General features: G+C 48.0%; 1 protein-coding gene across 1 annotated transcript in view; it reads left to right on the top strand.

Moving 5' to 3' along the window:
* The window catches only part of AOAH (acyloxyacyl hydrolase), a 115,584-nt gene that overhangs the window by 43,790 nt on the left and 48,075 nt on the right, over positions 1-23,719 (top strand). Inside the window, exons 8-14 of the mRNA XM_027835812.1 lie at positions 8,099-8,158; positions 11,091-11,161; positions 14,086-14,146; positions 15,585-15,655; positions 16,541-16,589; positions 20,605-20,653; positions 23,013-23,107. Coding sequence (XP_027691613.1) covers positions 8,099-8,158; positions 11,091-11,161; positions 14,086-14,146; positions 15,585-15,655; positions 16,541-16,589; positions 20,605-20,653; positions 23,013-23,107 — 456 coding nt within the window. The remainder of the gene's footprint in view (positions 1-8,098; positions 8,159-11,090; positions 11,162-14,085; positions 14,147-15,584; positions 15,656-16,540; positions 16,590-20,604; positions 20,654-23,012; positions 23,108-23,719) is intronic.

A 23,719-nucleotide genomic window follows, 5' to 3' on the forward strand; every position in this document is an offset into this window, starting at 1 on the left:
TTGCAAGGGATTAAAAAAAAGGGAGAGGAGGAGAGATTTCCAACAAAATGAAGAGAGAGTAAGAGGTCCCAAGACAGATCAGATTCCCAATGCCCTCCATAAGAATAGAGACAGAAAAGCCCCACAGTAAAAGGGGGGAGGGGGGATATATTATCAAGAAAATGAGTTAGCTAGAATTAGAACATAGAGAACAAACGTTATGGCTTAAAGAATCCAGGGAGATGACATCAGAAAGAAAAAAATCATTAGTATCAAGGAGAGTCTCTGGATTGGATAATAAACGTTGTGAGGGAAATAAAAAGGGAATTTGATGTCAGTAAAGACAGAAATTGACGTCCATAAAGAGATCTGCCTCAAGCCAAAAAGAAAAAAAATAGTCACGGAAAGCAAATGCACAGAGAGCTGTGGGGACAAAGTAAACAGGGACAGGGAATCAAAGAGAAATAGAAAGCTTGTGCCAGATGAGAGAAAGGCCACAGCCCCAGACCAGGATCAGCAGTAAAACAAGATCAAAGAGCAGCTCTCTGGGATGGGTGAAGAAGAGGTGACTTTCCGAGTAAGTCAAGGCCAAAGGAAAGGACCGAGAGCCAAGAGAGAACTGCCGGGTCGCCGTTGGTTCCCCAAACAATGTGAAAGCAGAAAAAGCTCTGACCACTGCATTTCAGGAAATGGCGCTGAAATTTCCCCAAATGATGGAGAACAAAGAGCAGACGACAGAGGGACAGAACCACTGGACGCCTGCAGAAATGATGGTCAGAGTCAAGTCACCCAGGCCTCAACCAGGTCCGTGTTCCCTGTGGAAAGCCAGCAAGCCCCAATAGGACCTCTGATGTGCAAATCCACCAAGACCATCAACAGAGATAATTTGAGCAAACTTAAAAACTTTGTAGCCTAAGAGGGAATTCCATCTGTTACTGGAAAAGCAGCTAAATAGAATGGATGAGATCACCAAGAGCTGCCTCCAGATGCAGACGGCTCTCAATACTCCCAGCATGACAAAACATTGAAGAGAGGATTCATTATGCAGCAAAGCCTGGATAGCAAGAGCTTGGTTTAAAAAAGAAAATGGGAAGGGGCCAGCCCAGCCCAGTGTTCCCCACACTCAATTTCAAACAGATCGATAATCAGAACGTAAAAAATACCCGAGGATAATTGAATGTTTGTTTCATCTTTCATAGCTGTGCAAAGGGGACAAATTCTTAACCAGCCCTGACTTTGAGCAAATTATAACTCAAATAATACAGGAAATCAATTAGACTGAAAATAAAAAGCTTCTGCAGCACCACAACAAAAAAAGCAATGCATTTGGAATAAGGAAGGAAAAACGACTGGGGAAACATGAATTCAATGTCTCTCATCAAAGTCTAGCATACAACACCTAAAAAGAACTGGCCCAGATTCAAAGAATAAAATCCATTCTCCAGTAGGCAAAAGATCCAAGAATAGCAGTTGTTGAAGACGAAACACAAATATCCAAAACCACAGGAAAAGTGTTCAAAATTTCTAATAATCAAAGAAATAAAGGCACATTGAAACAACTTGTAGATTCTATCTGACACCCATCAAATTAGCAAAGAAGAGGAAAACAACAGAATTCATTGCTGGCGCGTATGCTGAAAATTGCTTCAATTTTTTAAAAAGAAATATGGAATTGCATCATAAGAATTTAGGGTTGGAAATGTAGAAGTAGGAGTTCTCATGCATTTCACAGAGCTCATAGCAGAGCCAGGTAACTAAATGAGATCAGTAGAGGATGAAAAGGTAAAGAACCCAAAAGAGCATATGTCTGTGGGCTCCATATGTATGGGGTGTGTCCTACATGTAACTGGACAATTGGAAGAGGCAAATTCTGCAGATGAGCCGCCCAGAACCATCATCCTGTTTCCCCACTTCCCCCAATCTTACTGCTGAACACCATCTAGGATTGCTTGTCAATCATTTGGTTTCTCTATCATCTTAATAGAAACTTCTCCTTCTGGATCTGTCCAACTGTTGTTTCAATCACATAAACCTCAACATCATGGCCAAGCAAGACAATTCCATAATTAGAGCAGAGAAATGCATAGTAATATAAAAAAATCAATGTGAGTCGACATAAAATTTATATTAACTATGAATTTCCTCATAACTCCTCAGCCAAAAAGCCTGCCCCCAGTGGAGGCCCTCCAGAGTAACCTTAATGATAACTCTCAAGTCCTTGCCTGTAGCAGCTTTAGTGAATGGCTCTGTAAGCAGAAACAGACATTTTAAGAGTCATTATAGTTCTCAGTTGTGAGTTGTTTCAAAGCTGGGTCATTCTGTCCACCTTACAAATGGCTGAGAGAGATGCCAGGCACCATGGCTGCTGCTCTTGGCTTTGGAAATAACTGATAAGCAGACCCAGCTGCTATGGCCGCAGAGGAGGGTCACTCTCTAGAGAATGAGAGTACATCTGTGTTAAATCCCTGCCCAGCCAAGAGCACAAACAGCTGCCTGCTATACTAATCAGTTCCTTCAATTCTCCCATTTTTTTCTCTGAGTATACGTCTTCTTCACTAGAGCCTTCTTCAGTCTCAGCCATCAACCCTCTGTCCCCTTGCACTTTCCAAATGCCTCGCATTTCCTCCATTAAGGCTATTTTGCAAATCAGTCAATCCATTCAAAGACTGTGCTGAGGTAGCAGCATCAGGTGCCTTACTTGGGTCTACCTGTGCTAGGAAGCTTCTTTGTCCTGGGCATGCCCATCATCCATCCAACACCTAACCTCTTATGCTGGAGAAGCCCACACACAGATACAGACCAGTGGTCATCCATTTGGCCAGATTGTCTGTCATTGCCTAGGAATATGCCCCTGGGAAAAGAGGAGGCTATTAATGCTGCCAGGCTGATAAATAGCGACTTCAACACTTCCCAGCTAGGAGTCACCAACCAACACTACTTTTCTCTTATTCCCCTACACCATCCTGGACAACACCTATGATTCACATTATCACTGTGGAAAATGAACGTCTGTTTCCTCCTCTGAGAGTCATACCCTCCAGGAAGAGTCTCACATCTATTATTTAGCTCCAAGTGTTAGTGGTCCTTCTCTATCTGTGGTGTGGGAATGTCTGTTTTGGCAGCTAGGTGATGCAGTGGAAAGTCCTCTAGGCACGGATTCAGGGAGTCGTTCAGTCATGTCCAACTCTTTGTGACTCCATGTACCACAGTGCACCAAGCCATTCTATCCTCCCATCATCTCTTGGAGTCTGTCCAAGCTCATGTCCATTGCTTCCATGACACCGTCTCTCCATCTCATTCTCTGCCATCCCCTTTTCCTTTTGCCTTCAATCTTACCCAGCATCAGGGTCTTTTCCAATGAGTATGTGGTCAGAGAATTTAAGCTTCAGTAGCTGACCTTCTGATGAAGTATTGACTTTAAGTATTGACTGATTTGATCTCCTTGCTGTCCAAATGACTCTCAAAAGTCTTCACCACCACAACTCAAACACATGATTCTGCAGCTCTCAGTTTTCCTTCCAGTCTAGCTTTCACAGCCGTACATTGCTACCGAAAAACCCTAGCTCTGAATATATGGACCTTTGTCAGCAAGGCGACGTCTCCGCTTCTTGGTCTGCTGTCCAGATTTGCCCTAGATTTCCTTCCGAGGAGCAAGCATCTTCTCATTTCATGGCTGCAGTCTCTGTCTGCTGTGATCTTTGAGCCCAACGATATAAAATCTGACCCTGCTTCCATTTTTTCTCCCTCTATTTGTCAGGAAGTGATGTGACCAATTGCCAAGATCTTATTTTTTTGATGTTAAGCTTCAGGTCAGCTTTTATGCTCTCCTCTTTCACCCTCATCAAGAGGTTTCTTAATTCCTCTTCACTTTCTGCCATCAGAGAGGCATCGTCTGAATGTGTGAGGTTGTTGATATTTCTTCCAACAACCTTAATTCAGCTTTTGATTCCTCCAGCCTGGCATTTTGTATGAAGTACTCCGCATACAAGTTAAATAAATCAGGTGATGGCATACAGCCTTGTATTTCTTTTCCAATCTTAAACCAATCAGTTTTTCCATGTTTGGTTCTGTTCCTTCTTGGCTTTTCAGGAGACAAGATGATCTGACTCTGATCTCTGTGAGGACTTTCCATGTTCTGTTGTGACCCACATGGTCAAATGCTTTAGTATAGTCAATAAAGCAGGAGCAGATGTTTTTTCTGGAACTCCTGTGCTTTCTCCATAATCCAGTGAATGTTGGCAATTTGGTCTCTAGTTCCTCTGCCTCTTTGAAAACCAGCCTGTTCTTCGGGTATTTCTTAGTTCACATACTGCTAAAGCCAAGCTTACGGAGTTTTTCTAATAAATAACCTTGCTGGCGTGTGAAATGAGTGCAGTTGTTCAGTACTTTGAACATTCTTTGGCATTGCCCTTCTTTAGCACTGGGACATAAACGGATCTTTTCCAATCCAGTAAACACTGTTTAGTTTTCCAAATTTGCTGGCCTATTGAGTCCAGCATTTTAATAGCACCATCTTCTAGTAGCTTAGCTGGAATTCTATCACCTCCACTGGCTTTATTGTTAGCGATGCTTCCTACGGTCCACTTGACTTTATTCTGGATTCAGGATTCAGGAAGACCTGAGTTCAAATCCAGCCTCGGGCACTCAATAGCTGTGTGACCCTGGGCAAGTCACTTCACCTCTACTTGTCTCAGTTTCCTAATCTGCAAAATAGGAATAATTATGATACCTACCTCTCAGGGTTGTGAAGATCAAAACAGCGCTAAGTACAGTGCCTGGCACGTAGTAAATGCTATGTGAATGACAGCAGGGGCAGCTAGGTGGCTCAGTGGAAAGAGTGTCAGACCTGGAGTCAGGGAGACCTGAGTTCAAATCCAGCCTCACATACTTACTAGCTGTATGATCCTGGGCAAGTCACTGAACTCTGTTTGCCTCAGTTTCCTCATCTGTCAAATGATCTGGAGAAGAAGATGGCGAACCATTCCAGTGTCTTTGCCAAGAAAACCCCAAATGGGGTCAACAGAGAACTGGACATGACTGAAACAACTAACACAAATGTTAGCTATTATTTTTTACTGTTATTTTCCCACAGCCTCATCCAACGTTTGCCATTCTCCTTTTCTGTTGGCCTTGCCAATCTGATGTGTATGAAGCAGAACTTCAGAATTCAATTTGCATTTCTCTAATGATTAGTCATTTCAAAGGTTGGTTTTTGTTTTTGTTTGTGCTTTTTTCCGCTTATTTGGCTATAGTTAGCTTGGAGTTCTTCCTTAGAGAACTGCTTGTTCTTCTTCTTTGATCACTTTTCAACTGAGGAATGGCTTGTATTCTTATACACTTGAGAGAAAAGGAAAGAATGCATATTTTCCTCCCAGTTATATGTTTTCCTTTAAAATTTGGCTGCATTGCAAAATTTTTGCTTATGCAAAATCTTTTTTAATTTCGTGTGATTGAAATTGTCCATTTCATCTTCTTCAATCTCCTCCATCTCTGGTTTGGTCATGAACTCTTCCCCCTGTGCACAGATCAGCACTCTCATTTTACAGATGAGGAAACTGAGGCCAGAGATATTAAAGTAACCTGCCTAAGATTACAAAGTAGTATTGTTAGAGGCAGGATTTGAACTCAGGTCCTCAACTCTGGAGCCCGTGTTCTTCAGGCATAAACACACAGAGTCCCAAAGAACATTTCCTGGCTTCAGACTTTCAAGCTCGACACCCAGCACCTCCCCTCAGCCTGCCGCTGGCCCTGGGCTCTGCCTCTCACTGCCTTCTCATCTTTCTCTTTCACCTGGTTTTGGGTTTGCTTCTGTCCTCTGACTCCACACCTGATGGATGGCTCCTGCATCAGCACACACACCCCCCTCAACTTGTGCTCCATCCCCAAGCCCAGGGTCTCTCCTCAGTACCAAGAGCCGGCTCAGCTGCCCCAGGACAGGCCCTGACTTGACCCGGGCCCATCAGGGTGACGGAGGGCCCCTCGTCCTCGGTTCTGGTTGCAGGGCCCCCATCAGAAGGGGCCAGGGAGGGCGGCAGCCCCATCCATCTCCGAGCTTTGTTGGAACCACCCAAGATAATTGCTCCCTGCAATCTAAAAGTCGTAACTCTTGCAGGGGGAGAACGGTCTCTGTGCTTCAGAGATCAAGGTTGGCGCACATGCAGAAATACCAACGTGGAAAATATATCACCAGGGAGAGGCAGCAATTACTCCTTTTCTCCAGCACGCAGGCTGTCTGCCACTCTCCTCTCCATTAAAGAGTCTCAGATGAATTAGCTTTCTAAAAAGCCTCGGAGCACTTAAGCTGTCTCTCCCGCAAAATCAGGCCCTTCTAAAGATCTTTACCTGGGTTGCAGGGTGCCAGCAAAGGATGCCACAGCCCCCAGGGGCAGCTGCCTGGCATGAGGACCTGCATGCTCTCATCACAGAGTCAAGCTAAAAGGGAGGCCAATGCGTCTGACCTCCTCAGTTTGTAGATGAGAAAACTGGGGCCCAGAGAAATGACGTGATTTGTCCGAAGTCACTCAGTGCAGATCAGGTGGGACTTGAACCCATGTTCTCAGCTCCAGAGCCCGGCACCACACTGTCTTCTGGGTGGGTGCTGCTGGACAAAAGTCTTGCAAATGGATGGGAGAGGGCATCAGCAGGTCAGACCCATGGTCAGCATGAGGAGAAGGCAGGGGGATGGGTGGGAGGCATGTGCCACAGTGCCAGTCCACATGAGGCAGCAGGTCCCTGGGCTTCAGGCAGAGGAAGCAGGACAGCTAGGGCCAGTCTCAGGAGGCAGGGAGGCTGGCACTGCATCCCCTGGCCTTGTGAGTGAACCTTTAGGAAGTTGCACTTCCTGGGGACAGGCACTAACTGCCCAGCTGTCCTGTCGGGGAGACATGAGCCCCATCTCTGGTGCAGAGAACAGCAGATCATAGGGCGGGGGAAACCAAATTGCAGGCAGGGAACAGAAACTCCATTACTGTGACTGTCCCAGAAAGCCCAGAACCTCTCAACAGGTCATGAGCTCATCCCAGGGACCCCCAACCTGAAAGCCTCATCAAGGGCCACTGGATGTTGGAAATGTGAGAATGCTGTTTTCCATTATTGCGGGTGGGAAACAAGGCTCCTCCTATTCCCAACCTCCCCGGCAGTCTAAGGCCAGTCTGCAAGGGGGCTGCACCAGGCTGGACTCTGAGTGAGTGTGTACCTGCATTGCAGAGTCACAGATGAGCATCTTCTGGTCTGCTCCTTTCCAAAGATGGAGAGAACCGAGAGTCTGACAAGCTAGAGAAGGTCCAGGGGAAGGCAGCGAGGCTGGGAAGGGCCTGGAGTCCACGTGGCAGGATTCTTTGAGGGACCTGCAGGTGTTTAACTGGGAGAAGACAGGGATTGGGGGGAGGGTCCTCAAGTATTTGGAGGGCTGTCATCTCCAGGGGGTTGAGCCTCCTTCTCCTTGGCCCCACTGGCAGAATGATGGGTGGAAATGTCAAAGAGACAAATCTGGGGTCAGGAAATATTTCCTGACTCTTAGAGCTGCCCCCGGAGGAAGGAGCTGCCTTGGGAGGGGGTCTTCACTTCCTCGGAGCACTGCAAGCTGAGGCTGGCAGACTTTCCTCTCAGGGATAGCAGCAGCCGCTGAGGTCTCTTTCAGCACTGAGACTCTCAGGCTCTGTAACAGCACATTCCCTCCCTTTCCACGGGAGGCTTTCTCCTTCTTAGGATCAAAAGGGCCACACGTTCACCAGACATTTTTCTAAACGTGTGGCCAAGAGTCCTGTGCCTGAGCAGGGATGCTTGCTCATCCACCTGGCCTAGGTCCAAGTCATGAGAAAGATGTGCCCATAGTCATTCAGGGACCTTCCTCACTTTTTAAAACCTGGGTCCCACCTCCCTTATGTCCCTATGCACGCGTGGGTGCGCACACATACAATCACACATACCACACACTCACACATACATACACATCACACACAATCACACACACTCAGACACTTCACATACTCTCTCTCTCTCTCTCTCTCTCTCTCTCTCACACACACACACACACACACACACACACACACACACACACACACACTGAGAAAGTATGGGAAGCCATAACTGTTGTCTGATCCTAACTCTGCCTTTGCAGGAGGGCCTGAACAGAGCCCTGAACAGGGCCAGAAAGATTGTCCGGCACTCACCAACCTTGGTAAGCATCTGGGCTCATACCTTTCTCTCCTGTGCCCCCTGAGCTGCCAAGGGGTCCTGCACTGAGAAGAGTCTGCTTTCGGAGCCCTGGCCAAACCCTGGGCGTCGCCTTCTCTTTTCTCTCTGGGTCACTCACTGCGTGTGACCCAGTTTGGGAGTTTGGGGGACCTGCGTTTAGATTCTACCTGGAAAACTCATGAGCCGTGATTCTTGGGCAAGTCACATAACTCTGAACCTCATTGTCCTCATCTGTACAAATAAAGGGGGGTAGGGTGGGGGTCTGACCTGATGACCTTGATGGCCCTTTCAACCCTAAATCTGTTCTAATTCCATTCAACAGCAGTAGTAAGTTATACTACTGGCCTACACTCACCTTTGGACAAAGAATGGTAATTGATATCCATGTGGCCCTTCAAGGCTTAAAAACGTTTGTTTGTGGCCTCAGGGCTGCATTGTGTTTTAAAGAGCAAATTCCAGCCAGGCACAGCCGCCCCTGCCCATAGCCCGCCCCCACCTTGGTTTGCCATTTCCCCACACCTGTCCAGGCCCCTGCTGCAGGATTTAGGCTCAGCCTGGAGACAGCAAGAGGAAGGCCTCAGCTCTCCCCAGAGTCCATCCCTTGGTCAGGGAGCATCCCCCGCTGAGGAGAAATCTGAGGTGCAGGTGGATGCTGCCCACAGGAAGGTCTACATCTCCATGTCGGCCTCATCTTCCTCGTGCTCCAAATTCCCTTCGAGACAGTGACCGGTTTGGAGCTGGGCCCGAGCCCGGGGCTGCCCATGCCCGGGGCTGCCCATGCCCGGGCCGTATATGTGCCACGGAGCCGTGGAGAGCCCCAGGGCTCTGGACCACCGTCAGCCCTCCCTCCTCAGTGGCCTCTAAGCACCTACACACACACAAAGGCAGCTGGACACGAGCTTGCGGTCTTCCCTCCCATCCCTCCCCTGCACAAAGTGATGCATTCCTATGAGGAATAAGCCAGCATGCCTTCTCTAGACGACAGCAGCAACACCACAGCTCCCATGTTCAGACCAACCCTCCTGTCACAGCGTTCCTGAATTTAATCCATGGTGGCTAGAAGTATGATGACTCTCACCTCCAGAGCCACAGAACCTCTTGGCATCAGTAACAGCCACATTTCTATAGCTTTAAGGTTGGCCAAGAGCTCTTAGGTGTGATCTCATTGGGTCCTCAGACAACCTGGGAGGGAGGTGCTATTATTACCCCATTTACAGATGAGAAAACTGAGGCAGACATAGGGGCAGTGACTTGCCCAGGGTCACAGAGCTAGTGAGAATCTGAGGGTGGATTTGAATGCAGGGCTTCCTAATTCCTGGCCCAGAGCTCTATCTTCTTTCACTCTGGATGTTTCATAAATGTTTATTGACTTGATTTAAATCCTCATTTGTAGGTAAATTGTGGGGTCTGTAAAGTGCCTCATATGTTATATGTACAGGTGCCAAGGCATTTAAACTCTCCGGCCCCCCATCTCTGGCAGCACTGGGCAAATGCCCTTGTGGATTTCATTTCCTCCTCTCTTGTGTAATTTTTAGACAGGAGAAATGTGGTTCTAGCTAAAGGTAAGGGTAGGTTTGGCCTATAAAGCTGAATGTGGGATGCAGATGCATAATTATAGTGTGGCTCTATTGTCTGGTACTTAATAGGATCAGAGGGAGGGATGATAGCCCTGTGACCATGCTAGCATGTACGAGGGGACATGACTCCTGACTGACTGAGAGAATTCTGAGCTGGGACAGAGCATGCCTGTGTGAGTGGAGAAAGGATTTGGAGGACTTTGGGACAGCAGAGAGAGACAAGCTTGGATTTCTGAACAGCAGACAGATCTCCCTGAAGCCCCAAACAAATGGGAGTTGGCTGCCAACATGTCTCTTGACTTCCAAAGCTTGCAATCATAGGGACTGCTAAGAGTAAACTGTCCTTGGGGAGATAATTTTCTCTCTTCTTTATTGAGCTAACATCCTTCTCCTAACTCAAATGAAAACCCCATTTATTCTTGTGTATTCTTTGGCCCATTCTAATGAACTCCCCCAATTTCTGTTTAATGCTTACTTTGATAAAGATTTAGTGCACTAATGACCACTCATGGTGGTCATTAGTGTAACTAGTATTGGATGGAAAGGAGTTAAGCAGGTGATAATAAGTTCCCCTTGAGAATGATGAAGGAAAATTATCTTTGTCCAAAGTATTATACCCTTGGATACCGGCCATTTGAGATAATATGGTCAATACAATACTAGCCTAATGCCACTCTTGAGACAGGCAAGAGAAGGAGCAAATGTCCAGCCACGACTGACCCTCCTCCTGCCCCCCAAACGTCAGCACTTACCGTGCCCCTTGGAAAGGGGTGGGCCAGATCTCTGATCAGATATTTATTCTTGTGACCCATAAGGCAAGCTGGCTTTATGTTAGATATATTATAAAAAGTGTACATACCTTTGCTAAGTTTTCTATGGGTTATAATTGCCTTCTCCTCCCCATCCCCTGAACTGTAGGATGAAAATTGGAAAGCAAGGTTGGACCTCCTGGGGAGAGGGGTTCAGGATGGGGAAACATGGGTGGGTTTCTAGACAGCTGGGGAAGAATCTGGAAAATCAGTGCACAGAGAGTCCTGTGCCGAGCAGCTCAGGGAAGATGCTGGGGAGATGCTAGGAGCCTTGAAGAATGAGAAGATTGGGCTCAGATCAGAGGATGGGGGCTGGCCTTCCTTGTTGGCAGAGACAAGTGGGAGTAACTCCACAGGGGCCTGAATGTGCCGGAAATATTAGGGGACATTGAGGACAGCAGCCTGAGACAGGTGGGGCGGGTAGGGCCAGGTTGTGGGCAGCCTTAAACGTCAGGGGGAAATGCCACCTGGGTCCCTGCTTGCAGCTCATGGACCAGCCAGGACCTAACCCATCCTCCTCTCCTTCTAGACCAGTCCTGGCAGCATGATGGGGATCTGTTCAATCCCTGCTTTGGCCAAGATCTGTCAGAAAATTGAATAGTAAGTATGCATCTCTATCTTCCTGAGCTCCTGTGTGTGACTTTGTTTTCAGTTCTGGCTGTTTTGGTTGGGTCTTTTCCCTAGCATCATTCAGGGTCAAAGGAACCTTCAGGATCATTCCATTCAACCCTCTTGTTTCACAGAGGGGGAGACATGCCCAGAGAGGGGGGATGTCTAGCCCACCCCAGGTCACACAGTGACTTAGACCTAGAAACAGATTCTAGTTTATGGAATCTTCACCCAGCCCATGCTCTTCTGGTTTGCAGCGAGCTTGGGAAGGGGCCGTGTTGGTCAAGGTTGGCCTTGATCATCCTCCAAACCAGAAAAAAGATTAAGCTGAGCTAGTTGGCCACCAAATCAAACATCAGCCAGCAGATGGGCTTATCTGAGGACTTACCATGTGCTCATCTGTTTCAAAGTCTTTTAAAAACCATATCTTTAAACGAGGTACTGAATTAGTGATGACCTTGTTCAGCTTGGCGTGAGAAATGCTGTACCCATTTCTGAACAAACAGGTCAGGCAAGGAAAAAAAGCCATCCATAATCAATAGCTATTTTTTTCTCTTCAAGTGCCCAGTGTGGACACAGCTTCAAGTATGTGTGTTGGGGGTGTGGTAGGACCTGGACATGGGACATAAAGAGGGTCTGTCTAAGGACCAGACCCATCCCTGTTGTTCAGTATAGAGTGTGTATCTGGGAGTGGGTCCATACTTCTGTGTGTTCATGAGGCAAATTGAAGCTTTCCTTTGCCAGACATTCAGGAGGGCTACATGACCTCTACACAGGCAGAACTTTAGGGGACACACAATATTGATGAGACAGCAAAGGAGGCCAAGGAGGGGTCAGAGAGGCAGGAGGAGAACCAGGAAAGAGCCACGTTAGGCTAGCTGTCCCACTTTCTAGAAGTCCACAGGAATGCCACATTAATTACTGGCCAATAAGCTTCTGTAATGCTTAAAGGTGTAAGAAATCCTGGATGTTTCATCTCATCTAATCCCCGTTACATGTCACTTGACTTTGGTCATAGGATGGTTTGTCCTTCTTCCATCTAACCAGCTGCCAGGATTCTCAAAAGTGCTGATTCCAAGCCCTAACATCCATCTTTGCTTCAGACCTGCCTCTTCTCCGCTGAAGCTCGGACTGACCCCCACCCCAGCTCAGACTCTTGGTAGCCCTGGAGGAGCAGGGGGAAGAGCTTATACCATATCTGAGATTCAGGACTGGATCTCAACTTTTACTTTCATACAAGCCCAAACCATCAGTGTGCATGCAGCGGCTACCCACTCCTGAACAATGACCGTGTGGTTGCAACATATATCTCTTTTTTGAAAAATCTCGTTCCTTCTGTATCCTAAAGCTCACACAGGAGGTCTTTCAAGGGCAAAGGAAAAGAAACCTTGAGGTATATGCAGGGAAATGTCTATCTGCACCCACTGTCCTCCCTTCCCTGATGCCTCACTGATCTATTTCCTCAGTCAAAACTTCCAAAATCATGTGGGGCTGTCAGGAACAGCTGCCATGGGTAAGATTAGACAATCACGGGTACAAGGCAACTAGGTGGCCCAGTGCAGAGCTCTGGACTTGCGGTCAGGAAGACATGAGTTCAAATCTGACCTTCTGGGCAAGTCATTTAACTTCTTTTTGCCTCACTTTCCTCATCTATAAAATGGGGATAATAATAATCGTTTTTGTTGTTGTTCAGCCTTTTTTTGTTTTTCTTTTTCCCAGTCAAGTCCTACCCTTCTTGACCCCATTTGGGGTTTTCTTGGCAAAGACACTGGAGTGCTTTGCCACTTCCTTCTCCAGCTCATTTTACAGATGAAAAACTAAGGCAAAAAGGGTTAAGTGATTTGTCCAGGGTCGCACAGCTAGTGTCCGAGGCCAGATTTGAATTCAGGAAGGTGGTTCCAAGCCCACTGCTCTATCCACTGCACACCTTGCTGCCCTCCCATGATTGTTGTGGGGATTAAATGAGATAACAATTACAAAGCGCCTGGCACATAGTAAGCACTACCTAAACATTAGCTGCTGCTATATCTTCCTCTTCATCATCATCATCATCATCGTCAAGAAGCCCAGAAGGGGAACTGGTTCCCGGGGAAGAGCTGCTGCTGGCAGTTCGCCCTTAATTGCATTTCTGTGTCACTCTAAGTTTTGCTAAGGAGATGTTATCTCCTCTGATCTTCACAATAAACTTTGTGAGTTAGGTGCTATTATTATCCTCACTTTTACAGGTGAGGAAACTGAGGTAGGTAGAGATTAAGTGACTAGTCCAGGGTCACTCAGCTCGTAAGTGTCTAAGGCAGACTTCGAACCCTGGACTTTGCTTCTTCAAGTCCAGCACTAAACACTGCAGCCTTAGCTGCCCCACCCTCATGGTCTGGAGTCTTGGCTCAGCCAATGAATAGGGAGCTGTGCTGCTCCCCCCTGGATTGCCCCCAAGCTGTGTCAGAGGGAGCTTGTACCGAAGATGAAATGTCTTGGGGTGCTCAGCTAAAGAGACTGAAATCTGTCCAATGAAAGCCCAGATGAAACTGCTCTGATTTCAAGAGCAGGTGGTGAAGGAGTGGGCTAAGCCAAAAGGGCGGGAATGTGCGTGTGTGTGACAGGACGGAGGGGAGACAAAGAGAGACAGGGACAGTGACAGAGAGGCGGGGGCGGGGTGGGGGGCAGAGAGACAGACAGAGACACGAGGGAAACCTCCTGCAGGGGAAGAGAAGACGCAGCCCAGGGCTGGAGCGGGAGAGGAGGGGAGCACGCCTGCGCATCACTCCTGGTTTGGGGGGTTTTATAATAAGCCTGGTGGATCCCATAAAGTGGTGAGCATCATCTTTCCATTCCCAGCCATCGATCGCCTTAGCTGTGACCAGGCCCGGAGGTGCCTTTCGGGATCTTAACAAGGCTCTCCTCTTATTGACTCCTAGCGCTCTCAGCACAACCCTGCCCTTCGAAGACGCGGATGGGGACAAGTTCAGCGTTTTCCCCGTGAGTACGAGGACACCGCTGCCCGCTAGATGTTCTCTCAGAACGTCTCTTCCTTTGCACAAATCCCCTCTCCTTAGAACAAACAGATGGGATTTACTGTACCTTAAATGTGAGGTGGATTGGGGGGATCTATGCTCTTTTAGGGCTGTCTGCACATCAGCTGGTCAGTCCATCACCATCATTTGGTAAATATCTACTAGGTGCTTTCATCATCACAACTGGCATTTATGAAGCATTTCAAGGAGTATAAAACCATTTGTAAACACCTAAACAACCAGTGAGGTCAGTCAGTACAACAGATACTGTCCCCATTTTCCAGATGAGGAAACTGAGGTAGAGGGAGATGAAATCCAGGATCATAAGTGACAGAGGTAGTATCTGAACCCAGGTCTTCCTGACCTCGAGTCCAGCCCTCAGTCCTCTCCTTCACACTGTGGCACAAACGCTCATAAAGACAACAGAATCCCAGTATTTTTAAAAGATCTCATGAAACTTTTAATAATTCTCAAAACAATTCATTCTAGCTTAAAAAATTAGCCAAGACCATTTAGTATGCTTCACAGGGGATGGAGGAGCAAAGGTCCAAAGGTTCATTCCTTTCCATCTTGCCAATGTCTTAGAATAGCAAGATGGCGAGGCCACCTGCTAAGCCAGCTTGGATCGGCTTTGCCCTTTGCCCCTCACTTCTGCTGACTCCTTCGATGATCCAATCACCAGTTCAATGTCCTTTTTTCACTAAATGGCTCTGTTGTTTGACTCAAGCAGCCTCCTTGAAGGGTTAATGGTAAAATGGTAATAAATGGTCTTGGCCTTGGATTGTATTACAGTGTAATATGAAGGTATTGAAGACCTCAGGAGAAAGATGTAGTGTAGACCCCAATACCTAATGCCATGTGGTTCTACCCCATATGACTCCCATTACAGTGAATTTGGCTAGAACTGGGTTGGCTTTGACTCAGAGACAGAAAACTCAAAGAATCCATAATAAGATGGCCAGGAGCCTTGAACCCAAGCCCTGTTAGTTTCAGTTGCAGGACCCAAGGATGATTATTTTGGAGAAGAGAAGGCTCAGGGGGCCAGGACAGCTGGGTGAAAGTGCCTTCTGAAGGAATATCATGAGGAAGAAGGACAGCGGCAGCACCAGGAGCAGTGGGGTGGGGGGAAGCGGCCAGAAGACAGGTTCCATGTCAATGTCAAGAGAACCTGCCTAGGAATTGGAGCCATCGCAGAAAGGGTTGGGTTGCCCAGAAAGCGGGAAGTTCCCTTTCACTGACGGGTCCTCGTTCAGGTCCGCGTTGGAGTAGAAGCCTCTGAGGTCCCTTTTAGCCCCTCGACTCTGTGTCTAGGAGACAGCAATGACATCTGAGCACTTTGAGATCTAGGATGACCCTGACCTCAAATATTGGAAAAGTCACCAGAATCATCTCTGATGTTTCAGACTTTGAGAGGCTTTTACTGGAGAGGACGAGACTGCAATGACAGAAACAGGAACATCTATCCAGGCCGACGGTAACATTCCCAATTGCCCAGAGGTTTTTGAAAATCATCTCCTACAAAGATGGGCTCCTTCCAAGCTCTACGCCTACTCATTCAGTCTCATTTGCAGCAAGAAGGGCCCAATGTGCATCCCCTGGGGGGGGAGGGGGGAGAAAGCTAGCTGCACAAATTAGTTACTTATGTCACTGAAGGGATTTGGGCTTTAGAGTTCAGTTGTCCTTAGGTGCAACATCTGCCGTGGGGCCTAGAAGGGCACCCACCTGGCCCCGGGGAAGAGCGCAGATGGCTCAGTCCATCCAGTCTCTATCAAGTTCACCAGAACAAGGAGACATTGCACTTGGCTCTAATTGGGCTTTGTCTGCCTGGCTCTCAAACATAGATTCAGAGCTGGGATGGACCTGAGGAACCCTTCGGTCCACTGCCCTCATTTTGGAGATAAGGAGACTGAGGTACAGAGAGATTGGGTGATTTTCTCAGAGTCCAGCCAGTTGAGTTATTTCTTTTAAATTGACCAGACATTGTGGAGCCCTATATGGGCCACTTCAAGGGAGCTGTAGGATCCAGCCAACATTAGCAGACTAACACATGGCTGTTCTGTGTATCATGTCTGCAGGGGGGCAGGGGCAGAGGTCTTCAAAATATGAGTGACTCGTGGTAGTCATTGGCATTAATCACAAAGGCGGCTGGAATCACTGGGCTGGCCACGCCACCGCTCACATCATCCATCTGGTGTTCAGAGTCAGGACTGTGTGTGTGTGCCATGTTGCGGGCGTCAGTGGTCCACAGCTTCCACAAATATTTATATTTTAAAAAAAAAGCTAACGGGGCCTATTTCTTTGGGAAAGTCTTGATTTTCCTTTTTGGGTAACAAGTATCCGTTTTGTTTTTCCTCTTCAGCCCGGAGAATTGGGATGTACAACAGGATTCCAACTGTAATGGCATTTGGGTAAGTCACAGAAATGCAATCCTGACCCCCCTTCTGAATTTGCTGTCCCTTACAAAGAACCTTGTTCTCTGCACTATCTAATTCAATTCAGGCTGTTTTCACGTGCCAAGCACTGTACTAAGCTCTGGGGATTTCAGGACAAAGAATGAAGCAATCCCTGCCCTCAAATTGCTGTTTAGTGAGGGGGAAACATGACAGAGAGGTCAACATGTGAGTGAAACAACAACAAAATCGAAATACTTTCAGGGAGACACCAACAAACTGGAGACTATGGAACAGCGTCTTGACAGAAGTAGTACTTGAGCTGAGCCTGGAAAGGAACTAGGAGTCTCAAGAGACAGAAGTAAGGAAAGCCTTCCAGGCATGTGGGGAACAGCCTGTGCAAAGCCCTGGAGGTGGTAGATGGAATGTTAACATGGAGACCAACCAGTTTGGCTGGAGCATAGAGTGCAGGAGAGGAAGTAATGGAAATGTGAAGTCTACAAAGATATGTTGGAGCCCCAGGATTATTGGTTTGAAGGTTCAAGTGGAGAAGCTTGCATTTTCTCCTGGAGGCAACAGAGCCACTGAAGTTTCCTGAGAAGAGAAGTCATGATAGATCAGACCTGTGTTGTAGGAATGTCGGGTATTTGACATCTGTGGAGTGGAGACAGGAGCTGGAAGCAGGGATGTGGGCTTTGCTGATTGGACAAAGTGGGGTCATCCGAGGACCCTCTCTTCTGGGACTCTGGAGGAGTAAGCTGTGGACTTCTGAAGGCAGAGCTGGCACCTGGGCAGTAGGGGCAAGACCTGGCTAAAATGGAATGGAAGCTCTTCGAGGGCACTTTCATTTTTGTCCTTGCTACCCCAGGGCTTGGCACACAGTAGGTACTCATGTAATCATTGCTTCTTGGGTTTGTCATTGAATTAAAGGCTCAGTGTAAATTTTCATGGAAGGAGGCTTTTATGCCCTATTTCCTTTCCATAAGTTATCAGCAAAACAAAGACGAAGTAAGCGATTGAGGCATGGAATTCCAGGGGTCAAATGGCTGGCCAAACCCCTGCTGCCACCTCTCTTAGCCCTGTTTTTCACAGTTCTGCATCCCAGCCAGCCTACCCAACAGCCAGAGCACCACACTCTCCTCTGGGGTCCACAGGTGGCCACCCAAGCCTTCCCAACAGGTAACTGGACAGAAAGCTAGAAGGAGACAGAACACTCCAGAAGACCTGGATGCATCCGTGGTGTGAATTTGTACCCAGGGCTCTGGACTCACAGGTCTAGGCTCTAGTGGGGACAGTCTGTGTTCATAGCCACCAGCAGTCTGCATTCAATGCCTCCCTCCCACATACTCAGCTCTCCCCTGGCCTAAAATAAACCCAGTTGCTGCTGCCATCCCTCTGCCGCCCACCACAAGGTCATTGACTCATTTGTTGACTTCTTCTATCTCTCTACCTCAGGGGTGGATAAAAAGGCCCAATCCTATTACTGAGCCCTTCAGCAGGACTTCAGAGATCTCCCCCAGAGGGACGTTAATAAATGAATCAACACTCTTTGGGCAGAGATATTCAAACAGCGACATTATCTACTTGGCACTTATCAGATAACTGCCCTCAGCGGTTAGCCTGAATCATAAAAAGTGCCAAACATCTTGCTAAAGTCACAATCCCTCCTAACGACGGCATTTGCCTGATCTACCAACCAACACATCTGTGCGACAAGGAAGTCAGTTGGAATTATATCTGATCTATTCTTAACACACACTGGCTCCCATGGATCCCCCGAGAAGAGGCAGTGCTGTGCACTAGGAAGGACACTGGCCTTCTGGGGTTTAAACCCCAGCCCTGCCCCTTAAACACCAGTGTGACCATGGACAAGTCATTCATCTTCTCTGGGCTTCAGTTTCCTCATCTGTAAAATGAGAGAACCTAAGGCTCCTTCCAGTCTTGACCCTGAGAGCTTTCTTTTCTAAGTAATTCCAATTCAACAAATGATTACTAAACACACATGATATGCCATGACAAGCACATGGGGTAAAAAGGGAGAAGTGAAGCAGTCAGTCCCTGCCTTCGAAGAGCTTCCGTTCAGCCGGGAGACCAGTTGACCCATACTTTCTAAAGCTTAGCCAGAGAACACCACCAGCCTCACTAGGCATCAATTCACCAAGTCCACCTTCCTACTCAGGATGACACTTTCCCAGCTCTGCTCTCCTGGTGCTCTGCCCATTCTTCACCATCTCTCATGAATGGCCAACAGCAGGGGCTTCTTATAGTGTCCTGGGGTGCAATTCCTCTGGGCCTGGACAATGGATGGTTTCTTACAAAATGCTCTCTTATCCTGGGTTTTAACATCCTTTTCAAGTAGGAAAATTGTTCTCCTTGGTGAAGAAGGAAAGAAAAAAACAAAATATTAGCCACTCTTTTTCTGTCATCTGCTAACAACTCACCAATCTGTCTACACAGTGATGGTATCTCGAGCTTATTGGTAGTAAACCAGCAGTTACTTGCGCTTGGCATTGTTCACCAGCCAAAGCTCATTCTGGCCCTGGGTCTCCCTGAAAATACGGTTCAGGGTCAGTTCAGACTCTTGTGCAGTTCTTTTGTGACATGCCTCTGTCTATACTTTTGCATGAACTCTCTACAGAGCTGAGCTCAACAAAGAGCTCCTTTGGTGGTCACATCAATTTGTTAGATACTTTTCCTTTGCTCCCCTCACTGGAAACTTTTTCTAATGCTCATGTAGCACCTTCTCTGGAGCTAAACTCCCAACCCCCACCTGAAATAGCAGCAGGATCTAGCAATAGAAATAGGGGTGGGTGTCAACTACTCCCCTCAAGGCTCTGAGCCCAACCCTAAAGGGGTTAGGGGTTATTTTCTAATGCTGTAGTTCATGAGACCCCTCATGTGCTCCTCCCATCCCATGATCATCAGCTGATGTGAATTGGTTAGCCAGACTTAATTAGCTTAATTAGAATGGGTATTTACTGGGATGATATAGTAAGAACAGTTGGTACAAATATCCTTCTTGCCCCCTCCCCCAAATAAATCTGTGACCCACTCTTCTAGGAGAAGATAGGCTCATGCTTAAACAGCACATGTAGCAAAAGGGTAACTAATGACTTTTGGTCACTAAAGTCTTTTTTCCCTTGAGTATTCATGGAGCTTCCCTCAGGTGTGGTGTTGACTTCTGCTGAGCTCTTTACAAAATCCTGAAGCTGTCTTTGTCTTGGCCTGTCTAGTTTGTCCTTGGCTCCCATAGCAGACATGGCCACCAGCTACTGCTGATCTGGTACTCTGCCAGGGCATCAGTGAGACGGTCCAAAACCTCTGACCTCCCAAAGTTCACAAAGTTGTGTCTGGCCAAGAGTGAGGGGGAGGGGAGGAGGCTGAGAAGTAAGGGCTTTCCTGCTCTCCCTCCACGAAAGTCGTTCCTTCTCAGGGGCTGGTGGGAACAACTCTTCTCTCCCTCCCCTGCCCAGGGTTCTCCTCAAATACTGAGCTTCTGCATTAGCTTGCTACATTATACAAGGCCCAAATGGTGTGGCCAAGTCTCACCCAATTGAAATACACTTCCTGTGCCACATGACTCCACTTCATCCAGTGGGTTTCAAGGATTTCTAAATGGATCAAGTACTTTTTTCTCTATAAAGACTTTGAATGAATGACTCATTCAATAGAGATGCCTTGGGCATGTTCATACCTAGTTCACAATTCTGATTGATTATATCTAAGGAGATGTTTTACCTGATAACTATTTTGGCAGCAACTTTAAGTGGGGTGGGGTTAGTTGATTGATTGACTCAATGCCTACCCTAACACTGATAACAATGGACAAGATTATTTTATATGCTGTTATATCAGGTCTATATAGTTAGATCTGATCTGACCCATATCTGAACATGGATACAAAGTGTCATGGTGGGATACTACTATACTTTATTTGGGGATTTCATGCTTATTAATCTGCCATTTGAAAAGTATTTATTTCATTTCATCAATTCACAAATATCTCCTGATCTCCTGATTTCTCCCTTGACAGGGTGTAGATCCTAAGGATGGCATCCCGTATGAGAAGAAATTCTGTGAAGGTACATCTTTCTCCCTAATATCTCATGTAACCTCAGTCTAAGGGCTAGGATTCTCTCCTTATTGGTGAAGATCAATGGTCCCACCTGTGTGAAGGGCAGGGAGGAGCTGGCAAGAGTGGGAGAGAGGAGAGCTCTTCCTTATTGCTTTGGGTGCAGCTGGCATCCAGCTTTGAGAGGGAAGACAGATGAAGCCAAACCCACTTGGGGTTGCTGAAGGAAACAATTCAGAGAAGACATGCTGGGGACCTTGAAGTCTGAAGGAGGAAGAACATGAGGGCAGGGTTTCCTTTAAGTATATCCATAGGTCCAGTTCAGCAGCCAATTAAAAGTGTCACTATGGCCAGTAGGAAACAGAGGCTATCTGTGCCTGCTCTGAAGCGAGGGAAAGGGCCCCTCTGTGCTGCAACCCCAATGGGGCATGCTGCATGTACAAACTAAATACGAGGTGAAGGGGTGGGTGTTAATTGTGGGAATCAGGAAAAGAAGGCGATTGAAGGAGAGGGTGCTTAAATTGAGCCTCAGAGAGTTAGGAATTCCTGAGGGACGGTGAAAGACGGAGAGGATGCCTGGCTTGGGAGCCACAGCCATGCCAAGTTAGGGTGGGGAGACAAGGTGTCATCCAGAAGGAACAGCCAAAAAGCCGTTTTACCTCAAGTGCAGAGCGGCGGGCAGTGGGGTGGTGGGTAATTCCGAAGGGTCGTCATCTGCAATCATTCTGGAAAGATCATCTGGAGTCCGACCCAGAAGGCTTTTCAGTGCCAAACAGAAGAGCCTGTGCTTATTCTAGAGGTGAAAAGGGGCCGAAGAGGCTTAGGGAGCTGGGGAGCACCACGGTCAGAACTGGGCTTGAGGAGGATGGCTTTGGTGACGGGGTGTAGGGTGGAGTAGATGGGGGAGAGCCTGGAGCCTGGGGAGTAGAAGGCTCCTGCAATAGTCCACACTAGAGGTGACAAGGCCCTGAAATAGGGCAGTGCTTGTCTGAACAGACCATGGAGATCAATGAGAGACTCTACCGAGGGGAAATTGACAGGAACTGGCACCATATTGGATTGGGGGGAGGGAGGGGAAAATGGAGGATGACCTCAAGGTCACAATCTGGGGTTCCTTGAGGCACGGCAGCACCCTTGGCAGAAACAAGGGCAAGGTTCAGAGGCTAATGAGCTCAGCTTTGCACTTGGGCAGCCTAGGGAAGGTCCGGTGGCAACGTCAGGCAGGCAGTTGTGATGTGGGCCGGGAGCCCAGGCTAGACCCGAGGGCTGGAAAGCCGGGAAGTGTAGGCAACAGAGAAGGTAATTGTCTCTGTGGGAACTGATGAGGTCAGAGAGAAGGTGTGGAGAGAAGAGAAGAAAGCCCAGGACAGGGCAGAGCTTTGGCCACATCTATGCCCAAGTCCCTCCAGGAACCACATTTCAGCTGGCAAGAATGTGGCCTACGGTGGGGACGTTCCCTAGCCCGGGAGTGTCGATCCGCATTTCTTGCGCACATCCTTCCTTGTCCCCAAGGGGCTGTCCGCCTCTCCAAGGTCGACCCAGGTCAGATCTGACACGACGCCAGGGCTCCTGGCCTATCAGCCACCTGGCGCCCTCCCCAGGACAGCACCAGGTCCCAGGGTTAAAAGGGACAGGAGAAAACTAAATTAGATCAAATTAAATTGTGAAAAGAATGCTGCTCCAGGACAGCTGAGGAAGCTGCCTCTCGCTCCCTCAGCCGGGAGCTGGAACAGGCAGATTTCCCCTGCATAATTCAGGTCTTTGCAGGGATCGCTGTGCCCAGAAAGTGCCCCAGGGGAGTGTGATGCCCGGGCATCTGCCTCCACAGGAAGGGGCCCTTCTTTCTCAAACAAACAGCCCATTTCCAAGGCTGAGTGGCGGGGCAGAATTCTGGGTTCAGACAGACTCAGTTTCCTCCTGCATGAAGGAAGAGGGCAGGACTAGGCTAGTCAGCCTCTAAGAGCCCCCCTCCCCGCCCCATCACGAACAGCAGCTGGGATGTGAGAGAGCCTCCCTCAGTCATGAGGGTGGGGGAGGGCCCCCACGCACCTGGAGGATCGGACCCCAGCTCTGGAGCTGGACGGGTCTGAGAGGCAGGGAAGGAAATGAAGTGATTCATCCAAGGTCACATCAGTAGGGTCAGAGGTGATTTGGAACCCAGATCCTCTGGCCACCCTACTCCCAGGCCATGTGCCCTGTGTTTGTTTTGTCTCCTTCTGGGCTCCAGATCCTAAAACTCTCCCAGCTTCAGAAAGGGGCCGTGTGCCCTGCTCTAGCCCTGGCCGTACTGGGGAGCTTTCTTGCTGCCCGGTCTGGAGACCCCACATGCCCAGAGCGTGGAGCTAACACAAACAAATTGTCCTTCCTAGGTTCAGAAGCCAAGGGTCTCATTGTGCTGGGGGACTCCGCCGCAGCCCATTTCCACATACCTCCAGAGTGGCTGATAGCAGAGCACATGTCTGCGGTGAGTACCATCTGAGGGGGTTAGCCATCAGGCTGCCAGTCTCCCCCTGTGCACACTCTGGTAACCTGGGGCCTGGAGAAATACTCCTGCTGCCCGTTCCTGCCAATCAATCAATAAACATTTATTTAATTTTTTTTAAATTTATTTAATTTATTTATTTATTATTTAATTTATTTAATTTTTTTTTAACGTTTAGGCAATGCTTTTTAATGTTTAGACTTGCCCAGGGTCACACAGCTAGTAAGTGTCAAGTGTTTGGTCTGAGGCCAGATTAGAACTCAGGTCCTCCTGACTCCAGGACCAGCGCTCTATCCACTGCACCACCTAGCTGCCCCTCAATAAACATTCATTAAGAGCTTACCATGTGCCAGGCGCTCTGCTGAGTGCTGAGGATACACAAAGAGGCAAAAGCCAATCCCTCCAAGGGCCTAAGCCCTGGGCCTGGACTTCGGAGACCCAAGGGCAGGTCCTGGTTCTTGCACTTCTCACCGTTGGGCCCTAGGAGCAGGCAAACCTCTTCTGTTTCTTCATCTAGAAAGCAGAATATTTATGTTTTGTAAACTCCTCATTGTTCAATCATGCCCAACTCTCCATGACCCCATTTGGGGTTTC

This window comes from Vombatus ursinus, unplaced genomic scaffold, assembly GCF_900497805.2.
Source record: "Vombatus ursinus unplaced genomic scaffold, bare-nosed wombat genome assembly UNPS02014817.1, whole genome shotgun sequence".
In the NCBI taxonomy this organism is placed as follows: domain Eukaryota; kingdom Metazoa; phylum Chordata; class Mammalia; order Diprotodontia; family Vombatidae; genus Vombatus; species Vombatus ursinus.